Source organism: Gadus macrocephalus, chromosome 14 (genome assembly GCF_031168955.1).
Source record: "Gadus macrocephalus chromosome 14, ASM3116895v1".
Taxonomy (NCBI): domain Eukaryota; kingdom Metazoa; phylum Chordata; class Actinopteri; order Gadiformes; family Gadidae; genus Gadus; species Gadus macrocephalus.
The window spans coordinates 4,403,556-4,423,880 of record NC_082395.1 but is presented as its reverse complement, the minus strand read 5'-3'; the positions used below and the strand labels follow the sequence as shown (position 1 = coordinate 4,423,880).

Genomic DNA, 20,325 nt, shown 5'->3' with positions numbered 1-20,325 from the left:
TGTGTGTGCATCCGTGTGTGTGAGTGTGTGTGTGTGTGTGTGTGTGTGTGCGTCTTTATCTGTGTCTGTGTATGCGTCCGTGCGTGCATGCACGTGTGTGTGTTCCAGTACGATTTCAGCCTGGAGAACGGCGTGCTGACCGGCCTGGAAGACGGCTGCCTCCGTCAGCCCGGCCCCCCGGCCCCCCGCTCCCCGTCCCCGGCCGGGGCCCCGCAGCCCTCCTGCCCGCCCTACTGGCTCACGTTCAGCAGCCCCCAGCAGAGCCGCCTGGCCGGCCGCTACAGCTCCGACCTCTGGGAGCCCGACCCCCGGCCGCGCTCCAACAGCCTCAACCTGCCCCCCCGGCTCCCCTTCGCCGGCCCCCGCGGCGACGGCCCGACGCCCGGGGGGGGGCCCGACGCCCGGGGGGCCCCGCCCGGGAGGGACCTCTCTACGGCGGGGAACCCGCTCCAGCACGGCGCCAGGAAGGCGCAGAAGGCCTTCAAGCCCAGCCTGCTGGACCCCCCCGCCTGCCTGAGCAGCCTGCCCCACCAGCGCCGCAAGAACCTGCGGCAGTGTTCGCTGTCGGCGCTGGAGGCCCGCGGGGCCCCCCAGGAGAACCAGGGGCCGGGCTTGAGTGGCCTGGCTGTCCCACATCCCAGCATCAAGGCCCTTCGCAGACCCCTGGTGACCAGGACCAGCTCCATCGACAGAGTGTTCTCCGCCTCGCAGCACAAGGCACCGCACCCGGTAAACATGACGGCATCCTCAGCCTTTAGCAACTCAAGCGTCGGGTTAAATGAAAAGCAAAATTAAAACTCAGCAACACCTCTGGTGGACGCCATGTTATTGCGTGTGTTGATATCACCGGTGCTAGGGACTATGGCAAGTCAACGGATCAATTTGAGGCAAAACAACCATATTCTGGTAATGTATCATTAACAATAGTTGTCAGTTTTCATTGTATGTGTATGTGTAAGTAAGGCTATGTTATGTTAAAGATGTGTGACACCAAAGGGTAACAATACCGGGAGTGCATCTTTTGTTTGTCGGAGAGTGCTTTATTGTCATAAGTTATGTGGCAAGTTGCCTGAGTTTGTATTTTCTATTGGCATGCTTTTGTGTGTCTGTGCGTCTGTGTGCCTGTGTGTGTGTATGTGTGTGTGTGTGTGTGTGTGTGTGTGCGTGCGTGCGTGCGTGTGTGCGTGTGTGTGTGTGTGTGTCTGAGGGCCACAGTGAGCCCTGAGAGCTTTCCATGTGAGCTCAGAGGGATTCAGTGTGCTAAAATGAGACCGCCACCCAGCCATGAACCTTTAAACAAAGTATCCCAGCCCCACTATCACAGAGAAAGCATCTCTATGATGCCATGGCTGTAGTTTTGGATGGGCTGAACATTTTCCATGTTGGACCTGTATCATTGTTTAAAACACAATAACGATCATTATGAGGATGATGATGATCAACATCATCATCAACAAGTTTGATCGCCTCCAAACGGTTAGCAGAGCGCAAAATCAATCCTAAAACGTTTTTTCCAAGCTCGCATTTCTGAAATGCTTTTAGGGATGTGCGGTTAGGGTTAGGGTTAAAAATAGCCGGAGCAAAGTCTGGCCCTGGGACCGGACCAAGTTAGTGGAAGTTCATCAGGATTAGTGAACTTGTATTTCTCAGCAAAGCTTTACCTCAAGGTCAATTCAGTCTGGATGGCACAGTGGATATGCCCTCCCCCTCCCCCTATATCTATTCTTAACACTGCTTGTGACGTTGTGAGCACCAGAGACAGGATTGATGTTAATGTTAACCTAGATTGGTTTCTTTATGGGTGAGTGCAACTTTCTTGTTTGAGGTGTACAGTTTTACCAGGTTTTATTGTTGTCTGTCTTGGACTAGCCTCTCCATCGCACACCACCCCAGATCTGATTTAAGGTCTTTTTTTTTTTTAAATCCATTACCAATGCATTACTCTCTGCCGTATGCTGTTTCATTTTAAATGATAGTGATGCATTGTCTTTGCGATATACTTGTTTCTGTTTGCCTTTTTTGCATTCAAATGACATGGGTTTACTAAGCCTGATGTATGACGAATCAAAATTAAATCAAATAATTGCATCATCTTGATGCCACACATGTTGTATAGTCTACTGTTTTGACCATGGCCTTCTTAACCTACTGGTAGGTAGAGTAGGCCCCTACTAACCTATAGCAATGGGGCTGATGACAACAGTTAACATTTAATCAATTGAAATCACTTGAAACGTGCGTACGAAGAGACTAAACGGAAACCTCGACGATCACATTTCTGTGTTTCACCATGGAGAGCGGTGTGTTCATCACACGCGTGACATTCGCTGTCTCTTCTCTCCCGCCGAGGAAGACCCCCTGGGTGGAGCTGCTGTCCGCTCTGAGCCCCGAGGAGAGAGGGCTGCTCCGGGCCATCACCGACCGCGGGTACCCCCTTCACACCGCCTTCATCGCCCTGCAGAAGACCGGTCAGCTCGCCCCCGACCAGGTCAGGAAACAAGACACAGGACGCCCCATAACGTGCACAGTAGACCCTTCCTGCATGTGAGTGAGTGAGTGTGACGGAGTGAGAGTGACTGAGTGAGTGTAAGTGTCAGTGTTGTGTGTTGTCATCACTTAGCACTCGTCACTAGTGGTTATTTACAGGACAACCAGACACTGCTTGCTAACCTCAGGGAAAGCTTCCACTACAGCTTACACAGCACCAGTTGTTATTGGGCATGAAGGCCACGACCCCTCACTTAAGCCTGTGATTACTTTTCCTCTGAAACGGGGCTACACCTGTTTTATTCAGGTGTTTGATCACTCTATTAGAGTTTACCCGTCGTCGATGGTGGGTAGTTCGATAAGAAGATAAGAAGTGCACTCACAGATTGCAATGAAGACATACACAACTCTCAAAATGAGTTGTAAACCAATATCCCAGACTTATTAAAGTTTGGGTTCAGTTTTTAAAATCTGACCTTGGTAGACTGAACGAATAAAAACACATCACCAATGTGGAACAGATGTTAAATCCTGAGGTTTTATGCTTTTCTCATGGGACATTAACTCTGCTGGGGACTCAGCACACAATACCGCCTCTATTATTAGAAAGGAGGGGAAAGATGGGTTGAGAAGAAGCTCTTTTCGATTTGACACACAGAGGTAACGGGCGGTGGTTCTTGGTTGTCTGGCTCTGATAGATGAACCATTGTTGTGGTTCTTACACGTTGGTGTTATAAAACGAACACGAGGCCGGTGAACGACGTAGTCATGAACCATTGTCTATTTCTTGCAACCCTGCCAAGCCTTTAATGGTTTTAGCCGGCCTGCCTACTGCTCCTGGAAGGATCTAGTGTTCCCTTTAGCCTTGCCATCCACCTTCACCACAGCTCCCCCCCCCACCTTCTAGATTCCCCAATGAATAGTAAGAATGTAAATATAAAAGAATGATGGTTTTTAAAAGATATTGCTCATTGACAAGGTATCAGCTAAACTTGGTAGGTATATGTCAAAGACTTTGCCATATTTTCCATTTTTGTTTTGTTTTCATGATCGTGCCACTTAGCATCCTAAAGACCATTTGAATTTCATTTGGGCAGATTTTCAGCTACCTGGGGGCTTATGAACATCTGTGTGAGCTGGGCTACGACAAAGCCCAAGTAGAGGAAGCCCTGGAGATGTTTTCCAACTCTGAGACAAAGGTAATAAAGGCCGCTTCTCTCACGACAAATTATATTATTAAAGGGTCCCTACTAAACGCCAGGCGTGATGTGGATTAACCATCAGAAAATCAGCCCTTGAGGGACATCGCACGTGGAAGTGTGATGTCCCCAAGATGCATGGATGATAGTCAATTCTGGATTGCAATGCCTATAATCAACTTCATTCCCGGTGGTGCGGGGGCCTTTTCAACGGGAAAAAGACTCGAGAAAGGCTAACAAAATGTCTCTGATGCATTTCCACAGGCGGAAGAGTTTCTGAATCTCCTGAAGCAGTTCAACGAGATGGGCTTCCAGCCGAGCGCCATCAAGGAGGTTCTGCTGGTCCACGGCAACCATCGCGAGCGGGCCTTGGAGGAGCTGATGACCCGCGTGGCGTGACACACAGTTTGACGTACTTTAATCGTTGTTTGCGGCAAAGTCTGTTACTGCACGCCACCTAGGTGACTTCTTTTGGGCTCCTCCGTATAAAGGACGCAGGGTAGTGGTGTTAGAAAGCTGGTTTATTGAAAATGTTTGATGGTTAACATCTCCACACCCCAGTGTGTGTGGAGATGGCTGGTTTAACCTGTCGCACATTGATTGATCAATGTGCGACAGGTGTGCAGCCTCAGTCCAATCAGTCTGACTCGGGCCGGGCTAGGCTGATCAAACCAGCCATAATCCACACACACACACACACAGTTATCTTGTCTTTTATTGACATGGAAGGAAGTAGCTTCTGTTAGTCAGCCCAATGGTCAGACTGGACCAAGGGTGCAGATACAGTGGCCTTCGGTAAGAAAGAGCACGTGTTTAATGTTCTGGGAAACCGCCTCAGAAATGTGATGCCATTGGGTTGTCCACACTGCCACAGGTGTTGTATTGACTTGTATATAAAATGTGTTTCATTATGTTGCTGCAAGTGGAATTCTGTATTTAATTTATCTGGATTTGTGATGCATGCTTGGTGTTTTTTTTTACAAGTGGTGTTTTTGTATTTGATTTGACAATATCAATAAATAGTTACCCCATACAATCAAATAAATTAATACTCATTAGAATATTTGTTTGTTTTGAATAGTAAGTCCCATAATAAACTGTGCTGTTGATTACTTCATAAACTTGTTGTTTTTGAATACTTTCCTCCTCGAACAGAATACTGCACAGAATACAAACTGCCCATGAGCACTACAGTGATGACAACAGCAGCGAAGAGAAAAAAAAAAAAATGCAGCAGCTGCTGGTCTATTGATCTAAAAATAAACGTATCAAAATGATGAAGCCTATTGTACAAAGTATACCCTTAATCTCTCCCCTACAGGCTCCTAAATGCAATGCGTGGGTCACATTGAAAAAAAAGCCTGCTAAATGACTAAACAATAAAAAGTAGTAAATAGTTAATTCATCACCACAAACCAACTCAATGGTAAAACAGATCTACCGATCGTTCAGACATCGAGCTGATGAACTCGGGTCCCTGACGAGGAGTCCATAATGTTGACCGGGACTGTCAGCTCTCGAACTCTCTTTGAGCTGCGCCGCGTCTTTAGGGATCCTCAAGAGAAACGTATAGATGGATCCGATCCTGCCGAAGCCCTTCATGTCCCTCTTGGTTCTCCAGCGGGAGTCCTCTATGGTGTACTCTGTGGTCACCGTTCGGTTCAGCGTGAACACGGAATCCCCCCTCACGGCGGCCGTTAACAGCGACCCTTTGCTGTTGCCGTACTGTCCGTTCACCGCGCTCCACTGGCCCGACGTCAGGTTGTACTGATCCATCACGCACATCAGGAAGTCATCGCACGGCCCGTTGCGCATCACGTACAGGTTGTCCCGGTGCGCCACCATGCACAGGCCGTAGCTCTGCTTCCTGACCAGCGTGGTGACAAGCAGCCAGCGGTCCTCCTGGGGCACGTACTCGTGGATATCCGTGGCGCCCTTGGCCTTCCAGAGGCACACGAAGATCCGGCTCCTGGCTTTGGCCGAGGCCACAGACGCCGCGGGGCAGGGCAGCTGAGAGGCGAAGCTCCAGGCCCCGTGGGACACCTTGAACTTCTCCACGGATGAGATGGCCTTCCGGTTGTACTCCCCGCCCACCGCGTACAGACAGCCCTCGTGGCCAATGAGGGTGAAGTTGTAGCGGGGCTGCTTGGGGCTCGGCACGGTGGACCAGGTGTCGGTGACGGGGCTGTAGCAGAACCCACAGTCCATCACCTTCTTGCTGACGTCGTGGACCCCGCCGACGATGTACAGCTTGTTGTCCAGGACGGCCAGCCCGGCCTGGGTGGTGCTGCTCTCCTTGGGCAGGTGGCTGAGCACCCTCCAGTCCCGAGTGTCCTCATCCAGGTAGCACACCGTCCTCTGGATGTCCTGCACCAGCTCCGGGGACGGCGCGTGGCTGCACACCGCCATGTAGGTGCAGGGCGCCAGCGAGTCGATGTACTCCACCAGCTCGGCGGGCAGCGACCACAGCTCCTCCCTCAGCTCGGAGCGCATGTCCCGGATGAACAGGGCGGCGCGGTGGGCCAGCTCCCGCACGCCGTAGCCGAAGGCCGTGTGGCACATGAGCAGGCAGTTGTCGGAGTCGATCAGGTCCACCAGGTGGCCGGTGAGGGCGCGCACCTGGAGGAAGGCGGCCACCTCGATGGCCTCCACCAGCTCGTTGGCGCCCAGCGCGGGCCTCTCGCCGCGGAGAACGCCCAGCATGGCCACGAAGCCGGCCGCGCCCAGCCCCCGCAGGTGGAGCTCCGTCTGCAGGCACTCCCTCATGCCCGACTGGTACAGCGCCCGGAAGTACTCGCAGTGGTCCGTGAGGAGGGCTTTGTCCACCACGAACACCCGGCCGCCCACCGTCACCGCCAGGCTGTCGCCGCGCCCCTGCGAGCCTTGTGGATCCCACGGCTGCGGCTCCGGGCTCCCGCCCCCCGGTCGGAGGCAGCTGCCCGCCTCCGTCTCCTCACCGGCGGGGATCTTCATCGCCGACCGGGACATGAGCTGCCTACGGGAGACACAGGAACACACGCATCGCCTTGGTAGAACGGATACCCTGCATGGGGGCGCTATCGGGTAGCAGCTGGGAGGCGGGGCTCGATCCAGGGCAGATGCACTGGACGATGCGGACTCCGTTTGCATTTGTTTATCCAAACACACAGGAATAGAGGCGTCTATTCTAGGCAGACGTGTGGTACAGTTGTAGCAGAGTATGATGATCTGTTGTAAGGGGAGACTGCTTAGTTGGAGATTGTCTGTGTGCGTGTGTGTGTGTGTGTGTGTGTGTGTGTGTGTGTGTGTGTGTGTGTGTGTGTGTGTGTGTGTGTGTGTGTGTGTGTGTGTGTGTGTGTGTGTGTGCGTGTGTGTGTATTTGTGGAGAAGGGAGGCGGGTATGCAGACAATGCATCGACCCCTTTGTGTGCTGGGGCCAGATGAGGTGTCTGTCCTTGTGCAATAAGGTCGAGCTGTAACAATATGTCCTGTTTCCCCGGGCCCTGCATGGCTTTCACAGAGCCGTCTGGGGCCCTGGGGGAAACTAAGGCCACGTCCACCCACCTGCTGAATCCTCTTAGATAGCATTACTTTATTGCATGTAAAATAATAATACGAATATTATTAATATTTACACCATGTATCGTTATAATTGTTATCTATTTTATAACGAATCACATTAGTAACTATGAAAAATGTTCTGCTTTGTGATTTTACTTAATTTTGTAACTTTTAGGTTAGGTTTTTAGGATTAATATTTACCTTTTGTTCAATGTATAATTATGATTTTGATAAAAGTTTATAGATTTTACTTTAGGAATTTGCCTATATTAGGTTAACTTCAGCCCTTGAGACACCCATGGCTCACTCTTCTTAGGTTTTCTTCCAAACAAAATCATCCTAACGTTCTAAATCTAACGGAGGTTACCAAAGAGAAAGATTTGTGTTCCTTTTTTGAACATAAGACCTACTTCCATTTCCTTAAATGGAAATCAGCCGTCAATCATTCGCCGAGGCTGTCTCCTGCAGGCTGGTTTTCAGTTGCGCAGAACCTCTTCGTTCAGAGTCCCATTGAACGTTAGGATAACTTTTTTTTAACGTTTCGCTTGGAATTTTCTAGGTAAAACCATTGATGGATTTGATTGGATATTTTTTTAAGAATTATTGCGACAATTTACGGACAATGGTAGACCTCGTGTTGTTATTGGATTCATTCGTCAGCATAACAAGCCTTTATTTTCCGTTTTAAAGTTACTTTTCTCAGCTCTTTGTTTATTTGGTCAACTCTTAGAAAGGCGGGTACGTCTAAACTAGAATAGATCCTACCATCATGTTCGGGAAAGGAAAGACGTGTCATTTTGCTGCTGTCCCAGAGAGATACCTCGCCGAGTGCAATCTGGTGGTTCTTGGGGTGATGGGATCTGGAAAATCAGGTAGGGGGCCTAGTCCTGGGTTTAATCCGACTACATTCGATAAAAGCCTTTTAAAAAGGCTATCTCGATAAATGTCACTATGTACTTTTTAACTATTACTTTTTCCACTTAGCATAATAGTTCAACCTAAACGAAAACTTGATTAAATCCTCTTTAAATATTTTTGTTACTCTTTCTGTGTGATTTCAAGTTTAAGTATAATTTATTAGCAATTGTGATCGCACTGGTAAATTGCGGGATGTCAAAAAGTGATGGGATGTTTACAGGACAGAAGTTCTCATGCCCCTAAGTGTGACCCCCAACCTCAACCCCCCCCCCCCCCCCCCTCCCCCCTCGGGTGCATCCGACTATCTTCTTAAAAACTAATTTCTCTCTTCCCTCTTTCATTCCTTTCTTTCTTTCTGTCCTTTATTTTTCGGTTTGTTTGTTCCTTTCTTTCTTTCTTTCTTTCTTTCTTTCTTTCTTTCTTTCTTTCTTTCTTTCTTTCTTTCTTTCTTTCTTTCTTTCTTTCTTTCTTTCTTTCTTTCTTTCTTTCTTTCTTCATCCCTCCTCAGCCTTGACCGTTAAGTTTCTTACCAAACGCTTCATCAGTGAATACGACCCTAATCTTGGTGAGTTTTATCTGCATTTTAAAATTTCTGATCACATTTGCAATACTTTTTCCGAAATGGCACAGAAGAAAAATCCTTCTAAGCGTAATACTAAGTCAACCAAACTGCTCCCCCAGAGGATATCTACTCATCAGAAGAGATGATAGACCACCAGCCTGTGATGGTGAAGGTCATGGACACTGCCGATCAGGTACGCCACAACATTTCATAACCCAAGTACTATCTTCACCTTTATAACATGTTTCCTCACATTTCATCAAACAAGTGGCTCGATGACGTGTGTACTTGATATCTAACCTGACTGCGTCCATGTCTGTCCGGACCAGGACGGGCCGGTGAACTGCGAGCGCTACCTGTCGTGGGCCAGTGGCTTCATGGTGGTGTACAGCATCGACAACATGCAGAGCTTCAAGGGCTGCCAACGCTACCTGGAGGCCCTGGCCCTCCACCGAAAGGCCCTCCACCTCGACGTCCCCGTCCTGCTGCTGGGGAACAAGGTGGACATGGAGAGACACAGGTGGGTCCCACCGGGCTCAAAGGGCCGAGATGGAAGACGACATTTATTATGGAGAGTTCATTCTTCATTTTTACAGTTATGATTTACTCCTATTTAGTCATTCTCTCTCTTCAGACACTTTTAAGCTTCCTTCAGTGGATTTGTTCGAATCATTTGATTCATTGAATTTGTGAGCCGGTAGGGGATGGTTCTCTTGCGTAAGGAGTCCTACGGAGAGATTATCTTTCTCTTATCTCTCCCTCTCTTATATTTTCTCTCTTTCTCTCTTATCTCTCTTATCTTTCTTATCTCTCTTATCTTTTCTCTCTTATCTCTCTTATCTCTCTTATCTCTCTCTCCCTCTCACACACTCACACTCTCTCTCTCTCTCTCTCTCTCTCCCTACCCATCTCCCTCTCTCCCCCTCCCTCTCTCTAAATTATCTCTCTCTCTCTCTCTCACTCTTTCTCTCTCTCTCTCTCTCTCTCTCTCTCTCTCTCTCTCTCTCTCTCTCTCTCACTCTTTCTCTCTCTCTCTCTCTCTCTCTCTCTCTCTCTCTCTCTCTCTCTCTCTCTCTCTCCCCTCTCTCTCTCTCTCTCTCTCTCTCTCTCTCTCTCTCTCTCTCTCTCTCTCTCTCTCTCTCCCCCTCTCTCTCCCCCCCCCCCCCCCCCCCCCCTCCTCCAGGCAGGTGAGTAAGAGCGAGGGCGCCTCGCTCGCTGCCCGCTTCGGGGGCCAGTTCTACGAGGTGTCGGCCTGCCTGGACTTCCTGTCGGTGCAGCGCGTCTTCCACGACGCCGTGAGGGAGGTGCGGCGCGAGGCGGACCGCAGCCCGCCGTTCCCGCCCCTGTGCAGGGGCGAGGACAGGCCCCTGGTGGGGATCGCCTCCGCCCACACCTTCACCACCCCCTGCTACAAGGAGCTGCCCGCGCCCGCCACCGCCAAGCTGGTCACCGTGAAGTCCTCCCGGGCGCAGAGCAAACGCCGCGCCCCCACGCTCACCCTGCTCAAGGGGTTTAAGATCTTCTGATGGGGGGGCCGTGGTGGGGTGCTCCTCGATTGGGGGGCTCCCTGAAGGAGGGTACCCCGATGGCTGGCTCCATGATGGTTGGCTCCGTGATGGTTGGCTCCGTGATGGTTGGCTCCGTGATGGTTGGCTCCGTGATGGTTGGCTCCATGATGGTTGGCTCCATGATGGTTGGCTCCGTGATGGTTGGCTCCGTGATGGTTGGCTCCGTGATGGTTGGCTCCATGATGGTTGGCTCCATGATGGTTGGCTCCATGATGGGTGCTTCATCGCCTCAACCACATTGTGGAAACTTGAATGAAACACTCAAACATAACGCACGTGCGTGGTAACGCACAAAAGGAGATTGGTACGACGCCAGTGACAATCATTTCTTAGCGGATCCAAGCCGAAGCTTTTCCCGTACTCTGTGGACATCGGACTGTGTGGAGATGTATAAGCTGCAGACCTTTCAATGTTAAGTCTATTTTCGAGACAGATTTTTATGGAGGGATTATAGGCGTAGTGTAGTTTGTTCACTGTATGATTTATCTTTGGTACATACCGAGCATTGTGTCGATATGTAGATCCCTACAGGAACACACAACTAGATGTCTAACGCTGCCACCTTTAGGGGTGGGAGGATAGTGTTTTGATAAATAGATTGCATATTTGTGAATGTGTTTCAATAGTGTGATACTTTTATATACAACTTTTATCAAACCAAAATGTAAATATGGTTACAATGAACAGAATTAATTATGATTTAGGTTCTTGTCATATATCAGACACACATGATAGCATACCGACAGAAATCTGTATTACCAACACAAATGCTTTGTCTCAAGAACTTTATAGACCACAAGTTTTACTCTAGGGGTTGAGGATGATTTAATTTCTTGTATCAGATGATCATACATTTGTACAATTCAAACAAGCATTAAAAAAAGACATAAACAAAACAAGGTATGACACAAAGCAACAACAGATGATATGTTTCTAACGTATACACAAAGGGTACAAGATTAATTCATAAGATGAAGTTGGGCTTGTGTTCAAGCCATGAGAAGATGGATTTAAATTTCAGATGCAGTAACCCCCGTCCCGCTGCAACTCCTCCATATCCTTTCATTCTATCTTTCCATTCATTATCTGCTGAACCCCATCGTCACTACACGCCCCACACTCCTGCTTCACCAAAGACTCATCTCTGCTACTCTCCTCCATGTGTGGGGTCTGCTCAATGCACCCCTCGCCCTTCCCCTCCTCCTCCTCCTCCTCCTCCACCTCCACCTCCACCTCCACCTCCTCCTCTGGCAGGGGATCTGGGTAGAGGGTGGAGACGTTGCCGTCCCTCCACGTCACCACGATCTCCCCCTGGCTCAGACCCGCCCCGTCGAGGGCCGGGGGGGCCGGGCTGTGGCCCTGGGGGGGGGCCTCGAGGTCATTGTGGCCCTGGAAGTCGTTCAGGGCCTGCAGTTCCTCGCCACCGGGCTGTCGGGCCAGAGCGGCTGCTGCTTTGTACTTGGCTATCTCCCTCCGGTTCCTGCTCAGAGGAACAGGACTGGAGTCAGTTGGAATGAACGTTTAAAACATCCAAACATATATTAACAAAAACGGTTGAATCGTTCGTGAGGTTTGGCGTCTGGGGATGTATTTATGACATTCTGTTTGACAAGCTGACGTCACCAGGCAAAAGTTTTCAGCCAATCAGAAACAAAGCCATTTCATAACCTGCGTTTGACTCTGTCCCTCTGGTCTGAGTTAAGTGTTTGTTTACTCTCTAAGGGACTCTCGGTTTGTGCATTACATCAAACAAAAAAGCTATAGGGCGACAATTCTATAATACAACTTGTTTTACAGTTTGTTTTGAAAGGGGGTACATACTTGTTGGCCATGGAACCCATTCCCAGAAGCAAAAAGCCCACAAGCAGGGAGACAAAGGAAAGTCCCAGCATTACAAACTTCCATATGGTGGCTGGCATTGGGAAGAGAACACAATGTTAGAATGCATATTACATGTGCAGTAAATCTTCTGGCACTATAGTGAGGCTGGCCAACGTTTCAGCACACCGGGCTGATCAAAGACAGCATTTGAAGCTGGGTAAATTGTAAACGTAAGCACCTCTTTACAGATGGCATGGGTAAGGTTTATTGACGCGCAGAGATCTAAGTTCCTTTTATTGTTTAAACTTGGACTTCTTAATACTGTAGATCAGCAATGCCCCCCTTTCGGAAGCCATGGTTGACTTCATGCGTCAGAAGAGTACAGTACACAAACATTCACACTACAATCTTTATTCGTTTTTTGGCATCTGCATTTCACAAGACTCAAAGTTAAACATCTATCAGGCCTATAAACTTGATATGGGAGATCTGCTGATAACCTGAAATGAGTTTGACTCAACTAAATTCAACTCAATTTGAATAGCCAGCACATTCAGTACAACTGAGTACATAAAACCACAGCAACAATAGCATTACTTACGGTCCTCCGTGCGATAATACCAGCTCAGAAACTTCTTCTGCTCCTCTGTCATGCCGGCCATTGCATCTCTGGGATCCATGCTCTCGCTGGGTTTCTCGAACTCTCCTGGCTCTCTGGACGCCCTTTTGGATCCTGTGACAGGGCTGGAGAGTTAGCCACGACCGCCTTGCTTCACAGCAGCAGCACGACCTGCTGCTGTCCCCGATCCGTCCCCTGATAAGTTCAAACATCGTCCCCTGTGCCAGGATCAGCCCCACAATCAAAGTGTTTGCCTGTGCTTATGGAATCAGGTATTACAGAAGGTTAAAACAAATAAAAACAACTCTCACTGAGGATCTCCTGGCAGATATCTCCCTCGTCCAGCGACCTCCATCTCCCACTGCGCTGGGAGAGCGGGGCCAGAGCTGGGCTCAGGCTGTCGTCCACAGAGAGCTCCAGCCCGCTGCTCACACTGATCAGCCTGCTGCGCAGACAGTCCCACAGCATCTCCTCCTCCTCCACCACCCCAGCTCCTCCTTCTCCTGCTCCTGCTCCCTGCACCACCACCACCCCCTCCTCCTCCTCCTGCTCTTCCATGGCCGGGCATCCCACGGTCCGCACCAGGTCGGTGCCGAGTCGGCCGGCCAGGCACCTGTCTGAGCCCAGGTTCCTCAGCACCCTCCGGTTCCACCAGACCCACTGCTGGAACCGGGAGTCCAGGTTACACCGGCCGAGCCCCACGGCGCCGGGGCCGGGGCCCGGACCGGCCTGGTCCTCCAGGCACAGGCTGTGGTGCGTGTTGTGGATCAGGAATCCTGTCGCCTCTGAAAGTGTCGATAAGAGCGTTGTTATAAGGAGCAGGGTGTGGATACAGTCGTTGGTCTCGGTGGGCATCGGTGTATTGTAGAGGACAGCATGAGGGTCGTTTGAGGGGAAGGAAACGTTACCGTGACAGAGGACCAGCAACGTGATCCAGGCATACAGCATGTCAGCACACCACGGGGAAGACTGTTGAAAGGATCAACATTTGTGGGATACCTTCAATGTCAAAGCATTCACTGTAATTGGATTTGAGGCAATTCATGAGGACTAGTATAATACATTTGTAGACATAGTTTATACAAAGAAGACACACAAATTAAAAACATGATTTCCAAAAGGTTTTCTTTCTGTCGACATAAAAACTAAGCAAATATCCGAGTCCTATTTCTCCACAGTAGCTTCTTAGTAATCAGTCAGGCTGACTGAACTCTGATAGCTACAGGCAGAAACCCACTGCTAGTAGATAACGGGAGATTACCATGATTGGGAAATGATTATTAGGCTCTAATCATTTGTTTTTTTATCCTATATAACAAATATTAATATCAAACATAGACGTGCACGTGCACACACACACACACACACACACACACACACACACACACACACACAAACACACACACACACACACACACACACACACACACACACACACACACACACACACACACACACACACACACACACACACACACACACACACACACACACACACACACACAGGTAAAGGTAACTCACTGATGTGTGGTTCTCTGGGCTCAGAGAAGCAGCTGGAGCAGGGCAGGAAGTGTGGACCTCAGGAGGTTCTTCTTCTACTAGTTCAGGAGGAAGGAGAGCTGGGACCAGGACTAAAGTCCACATGGGAGGAGCTCCTGTATGTCCTCCATTGCTGCAAACACATTTCTCCACAAGAGACACCTAAACGCATACGATGGGGTACAATATGCTCAAAATGTCGGTTTGTATTTCAAATAAATAAGTTGGTCTGCAGGATATTCTGCCAGGGTTGAAAAGATACATAATAAAAAGCTCATCATAGTACACTTATTGATGACATTTATTTTGGGGCAAAAGAGCGGGGTCCAACCAAGTAAATATTGCTATGGGTAATGGCGGTTCCTCTGAATAGTGAGGTCATTGACCTGTGTTGCTAGGTTACTATTTAGACAGCCTTGCCATAACCTTGCGTTTGCAGTTTGTGATACACTGTTCAAACAGCCGGTACACGTGCCCTGTTGTAAAGCGCACACACATTATGATGTCAAAGTTATACCTTTCATTTAATAAGTAATCTCTGCGTTATTAAAATCAAGAGTTCAATATGAGTATAGGTCTAGTTCACATGTTAAAGATTGCTGTGGTTTGGAAAAGATAATGGATTATTTTGATGACGTCCTTAAACGAAAACGAAGACTGTGATTTGTTGAAGAAAATAAAATGTTGAATGAATGATTAAAAGTAATAAAACATAATTCAGAGTTTAGATGGCACACCCTGCCCTATATGCCTTTGGGGACCATCCCGATATTATCGAATGGGTTCCGCCCTAAAGCCTTAATAACACTCAAATTGGACTTGTAATACCTCACTGGTGAAGCTGGTTAAGACCACTCAAACTAATGCTGTTTTGGTTGAATGGTTGGGGAACAATCATTTGGTTTTGGATAGACCATGTAGAGGACAGCGGTTTCCCTTTTAATATTCCCAGGTTAATGTTAATTATATAAATGGGAATTTATATTATAAAGGGTTGAAAGTGTAGAAGAAAAAAATTCCCTTTTTTTGAGTGGACGCTGTAGTCCACACGCCAGTCCACTAGGTGGCGGGATGCACATCTCCTCGAGATTTCCAAAACCCTGATAGCAGAAGATCGCCTCTCTTGCTGGACCGGAAGCATGCTGTCATGACTTCAGTCATGGCGGCGCCCTCCAGCAACGATATCAAGTCAAGGCAATGAGAGGAGAACTAAGAGATACAAGCATAGTCTGATGTTTGATGCTTTTATTCATCCTGTATGTCTTTGATCTCATGGGAGTCTCCGCATTGCGACTGAATGCGACCATCCATGAGTCATAACGTTGCTGCTCCGCACTTCTGTCCTCACTTCGTCTATGGGCAATCACTATTGATAATGAAACTATGATGTTGTTGCATATGTGGAACCATGTCAACACAAGACAACTTGCACTTAAGATACTTGGCCTCCGATGCCACAAACACTCCCGTGCATGTGTGGGACTGTTGGGTGAGAAAGCCCAGAGGTCCGAGTATAAACACTGTAGGCTCTGCTCCACATCTGCACCACCCTGGAGGATTCTGTTTTTTGGGACGGATGATTTTGCACTGGAGTCCCTTAAGTCTCTGACAGCCACCAGGTACAACCCGCTGCCGGATCGTTTCATACAGCTTCATGTTCAACATGAGTTTTGGTTTAATTTGATACATCCACTTTCAGCTTAATTGAGTAGAACGACAAGGAATAATGCTTTTCAAATTTATTGAGTAACCTTATTTTGAAAGCAAATGGTCAGATCAAGGCATCATTGCTGTCTGTCATTTTTCTTAGTGTAGTGTCTTTTTTACTCATGGAGAAATAAGTAAAGTTTGCTCAAGACTCTTTACCATCAAAAGAGTATAACTTTGCCATACTACCTTAACATGACAAAAGTCTGCTTATGATCTTTTCAGGGGATCTAATGAAAGCGTTGTGGCGTCTCTGGAGGTTGTTGCTCTGTCCAACAACGTTCCCGTGAAGAAGTTTGCGGACCAAAACGGACTTCCCGTCCACATCTGGCCTGTCGTAGACCTCCAGGGTCGCTTTGATGTCGGGGTGGTGGTATCGTTCGGCTGCTTACTCAAAGAGCGACTCATACGCCAATTTCCATTGTGAGTAACTATACAAACTCTTTATCAAGTGTACTTTACATGTAAATGTTACATTTGGGACAGTTAGCAGACGCTTTTACCCAAAGCGAATTACACAAAGTACATTTGTCAGAAGAAGGAGAAACCATATATTGTTGTCAGTACAGTAAGGATGTTCATAGACCCAAGTAGCAAGCACAGATAATCGCTAGGTTAACCCATTCCCCGTACACAAGAGATAGCTAGGATAAGATGCTAAGCAACTAATTAATATATGTTATTTTGTCCTTTAGTAGGAGTTTCGACAGTGTGAAACACTGTGTGCGTCTTTGTGCCCGACTACAGGGGAATCCTCAACGTGCACCCGAGCCTGTTGCCACGGTGGCGAGGTCCAGCGCCGGTGTTCCATACCGTCCTGCACGGAGACGCCATCACAGGGGTCACCATCATGCAGATTCGGCCCTGTAGGTAGGAGCCACTCTCACCCTGTGTCGGTGGTTCATCGCAGACAGACCTTATAGCACAGTGAGGGGCCTTTATCCAGAGCGGGACTCAAGCTTAACTTCTACCTCTACGTCGAAAAAAAGCCGGCACGGGTCTCAAGGTTAGCTGTGGCCGCCGTAGCTTATGTGCGCCTCTCTGTGTAACTCTACGTCTGGAGAAGAGCCATGATCGCTACAGCCGGTGGACGCCCATGTCGGCTATCGACACTGAAGTGGGATTCAACCTTTAAAGTGAATTCATGTAATAAAGGAGCGAACATCTTTGATCAACGACCAGGACAGTGGGGAGCGAACCCAGCCCCCTTTGGCTGAAAGTCGGCCACCATATGAGCCACCACATTAACCGCAAACAGCTTACTATTTTTCTTATACTTGTATTAACCAAAGGACTTGATTCAATGCATTCTTTGTGCCATAGGTTTGATGTGGGGCCCATACTCCGCCAGGAGACTTACTCTGTGCCCACACACTGCACTGCTGACCAGCTAGGGGCTACCCTTGCCACCAGGGGGGCCCATCTGGTAAGCCCCTCTCTGTCTGTCACTCTGCCCATTAGGGCTTTGACTTTTGCCCAAAATCATATTCGAAGTTTGTTTGTTTATTGATATTAATATTCGAATATATATTAATAATATTTTTGACCATTAAATGCCTTCAGTAAGACCTATATGGTATAAAACGTAGGTTGTATATGTTTTGTCCACCAGAGGGCAGTGTATCAGTCAACGTCAAACTGAATGCATTCGGTTTCATCAAAATAAAGATAAATAAGCCATCAAAAATAAAGTCAAATAAGCCAGTCAGTCTAAACTGAAAAGACAAGACAAATTTCAATCTCCTCCACGTGGGCTGTTGTCGGTGTTGACGCGGCCATTGTTTTGCTATAAAATACAACATTTGCCGGACGGTGCTGTGTCTGAAATCGCACAAATCGCAAAATTTGAGACCGACGTGCTCTACAGATGTAAATAAAATTATACATATTTGGTTTGTTTTTCAGTACAACTACAATGATTTGGGCGCTATCCGACCAATGTTTTTATGTTGTTAATTCTGTAATCAGTTGGTATCAGGAACGATAACGTGAATACTGCTAGATCGCTCATACAGGCGACTAACGGAAATGATCAAGCAGCAAAAAAAATACCACAGAAGAAGAACCGTCAAACTGCAAACTCATTTCCGGTAGGTGCGCGAAGGCTGTTTTGACAGTGAACTGTAGAAATGAGAGCACTGCGCCTATAAGTGTACTGTAGGGATAATGAAGTGCACTCAATCTAAGTGCACTTGCGTGAGTGCGCGATTTCAGACACAGCACATGACGCTAACGCCACCTACAGGAGCCCAGAAGACCAATAATAGCCTCGCTACTGAGCTCGCGATTCATAACTTCACCAGGCGTGAAAAAGCCTCGGAATCTGAATTGAAAACAATGTTCAAGCAAAGACATTTACAAAAAATAATGCCCATAACAGGTTCGAATATTAAGGGCTGCCTAATATTCGTCAGAATATTGATTTCTTTTTTGATATTATTCATTATTGTATTTGAATAACGAAGTTCTGAGTCAAAGCCCTACTGCCCATTGACCACCAGAGAAAGGTTTGTGACTGCATTTATGAGTCCCGTCTCTTAATTCCAGCTGATGGACACACTTAAGACACTTCCAGAGAGACTTGCTAACAAAGTGGAGCAAAACCAGACGGGAGCAACATCAGGTACGTTCTGGTTTGAAGCACATGACCTTTCAAAATAAATGCCTGTTTATTGTGAACTTGTGATAACCCAACCTCCATCATAGCTCCCAAAATTAGTATTTCAATGAGCTGGGTGTCGTGGGAGGACCAGACCTGTGGAGAGATCGATCGTCTGTTTCGTGCCATTGGCTCACGGGTGAGGGAAGTAGATACGTTTCTGTTTTTCTAGGGTTGTTTAGGACTTGTCTTTATAATGTATGCTCATCATTCATTATCCACTGCTTTAGATTCCCTTGAGAACCCTATGGATGGGAAAGACCATCAAACTTCTGGACTTTGTTGGAAAATGTGACATTTCGTTATCAGGTACAAAATTACAATTTCAAAAAAGTATAAATTAATTTATTCTAGGATTGGAGGAATTCTCATGAAATCTGATTTCTCACTTGATTTGTGCATTTTTAAGGTCATGGAAGGCCACCAATTCCTGGTTCGATCATCTATCTTAAAATGTCAAACACGTTGGCAGTCTGTTGCAAGGTATGCAAGACAAAAATAAATCATATGTTTCCTTTGTTAATGATTAACATCTTGGGTTCAGAATATCTGACGGAACTGAATTTGGATTTAATTGTGACATTTATTAACACAAACCATAATATGAATGAGACCCAGTGTGACCTGATTGTTATGTTTGTCACTTCAATTTAAAATGGACGTTCCAGGACGACTGGGTGGGATTCAAGGCTGTTGTATTGAAGAAACGGCTGTCAGCAGCAGACTTCTACAATGGATACATGCACCACGGCCTAACGGGAAAGCCTTCACATCAGCCAGAACAATGCTTGTTCATCAGCAACAGAACTGAAACATCTAAAGGCACAGAACTGAAAGAAACGATAGCATAGCTTTTGAGGTGTCAATAAAATACTAATTTTGTTGCTCTGTATTTAGTATGTCTGTTTTAAGACATTTCCCTGTACAAATGTGTTGATCTGAAATTCCAAAGGTGTGATACATAAATGTACCGTTAATTGAAAACATTTATTTCTATAAATAAACAAAAACAAGGTCATAAAACATATGGCATGTATAATTTCTCTGGTATGTGATGAGGTCCGTTATAGCACATTCTAGTTGCTGTGGAACAACTGCACTAGGAAGTTGGGCAGGAAGGCGAATATAATGCGTGGTGCATGGATGGGGCATAATAAAAAGAACAACCCAAGTTGTATGGCTGTGTGTATGAGATTACTTTTTTGGCTTACAGCTCATCCACAGCCTACTTCCCGATTGTAATAACCACACACTAAGAAATGCTGATTATATATCCTTTTTGTGATGTTTTTTTCGAGTTCAGCAAAACCAGTAGCCTACTCAATAACTACACAACAAAAAATTATGTATAAAGACAGACCGATATATACATAGTTGTCTGATTGTCTAGGGTAGTTATATCTGGTTTTGATTAAGCCCACTTGGTCACATGACATGGAAGCTATTAAAAAAAACTGCAATTATCTTTTATATCTTGCATTCAGGGCTTTCGTAGTTTCCACATTAAGCCAATTAGGGCATCACAACAGATTAACTCTCACCCTATTCTACTGCATTCGCAAAATCACTGTTTCTAAAGCATCTAATGTTTCAAATCCATCACAGCGCTGTTTTGATTTAAGATAATCAGCACAGATTTGAGATCTGCTCAGGAACACAGACATTGACATTAAATGTTCTTCATCAGCCTGTCCTCTTGGTCTCTA

The 20,325-nt window shown here is 47.2% G+C and overlaps 5 protein-coding genes across 5 annotated transcripts in view; 3 read left to right on the top strand and 2 right to left on the bottom strand.

The window, feature by feature from the left end:
- The window catches only part of ubap1lb (ubiquitin associated protein 1-like b), a 7,743-nt gene extending 2,936 nt beyond the window's left edge, over positions 1-4,807 (top strand). The window contains exons 3-6 of the mRNA XM_060071708.1: positions 109-729; positions 2,354-2,488; positions 3,585-3,686; positions 3,951-4,807. Of these exons, the coding sequence (XP_059927691.1) occupies positions 109-729; positions 2,354-2,488; positions 3,585-3,686; positions 3,951-4,085 (993 nt within the window). The 3' untranslated portion in view covers positions 4,086-4,807. The remainder of the gene's footprint in view (positions 1-108; positions 730-2,353; positions 2,489-3,584; positions 3,687-3,950) is intronic.
- Positions 4,361-7,042, bottom strand: kbtbd13a (kelch repeat and BTB domain containing 13a). Its single transcript, XM_060071707.1, has one exon. The coding sequence runs from the start codon at positions 6,813-6,815 to the stop codon at positions 5,124-5,126; it is 1,692 nt and encodes a 563-aa protein (XP_059927690.1). The 5' UTR covers positions 6,816-7,042; the 3' UTR covers positions 4,361-5,123.
- A 319-nt stretch (positions 7,043-7,361) lies between these two features.
- rasl12 (RAS-like, family 12) lies at positions 7,362-11,231 on the top strand. Its single transcript, XM_060071194.1, has 5 exons — positions 7,362-8,098; positions 8,653-8,709; positions 8,826-8,899; positions 9,036-9,226; positions 9,890-11,231. Exons 1-5 carry the CDS (start codon positions 7,996-7,998, stop codon positions 10,230-10,232), a joined length of 768 nt encoding a protein of 255 aa, XP_059927177.1. The 5' UTR covers positions 7,362-7,995; the 3' UTR covers positions 10,233-11,231.
- si:cabz01068815.1 (solute carrier family 51 subunit beta) lies at positions 11,075-14,384 on the bottom strand. The gene is made up of 6 exons (XM_060071193.1): positions 14,236-14,384; positions 13,623-13,683; positions 13,026-13,499; positions 12,697-12,828; positions 12,096-12,186; positions 11,075-11,754 (listed from the first exon to the last, which is right to left on the bottom strand). The coding sequence occupies exons 1-6, from the start codon at positions 14,356-14,358 to the stop codon at positions 11,337-11,339; spliced, it is 1,299 nt and encodes a 432-aa protein (XP_059927176.1). The 5' UTR covers positions 14,359-14,384; the 3' UTR covers positions 11,075-11,336.
- Positions 14,385-15,380: 996 nt separating this feature from the next.
- Positions 15,381-19,760, top strand: mtfmt (mitochondrial methionyl-tRNA formyltransferase). The gene is made up of 9 exons (XM_060071101.1): positions 15,381-15,872; positions 16,186-16,383; positions 16,708-16,830; positions 17,284-17,386; positions 18,508-18,583; positions 18,667-18,758; positions 18,850-18,928; positions 19,029-19,102; positions 19,288-19,760. The coding sequence occupies exons 1-9, from the start codon at positions 15,637-15,639 to the stop codon at positions 19,468-19,470; spliced, it is 1,164 nt and encodes a 387-aa protein (XP_059927084.1). The 5' UTR covers positions 15,381-15,636; the 3' UTR covers positions 19,471-19,760.
- Positions 19,761-20,325: the final 565 nt, after the last annotated feature.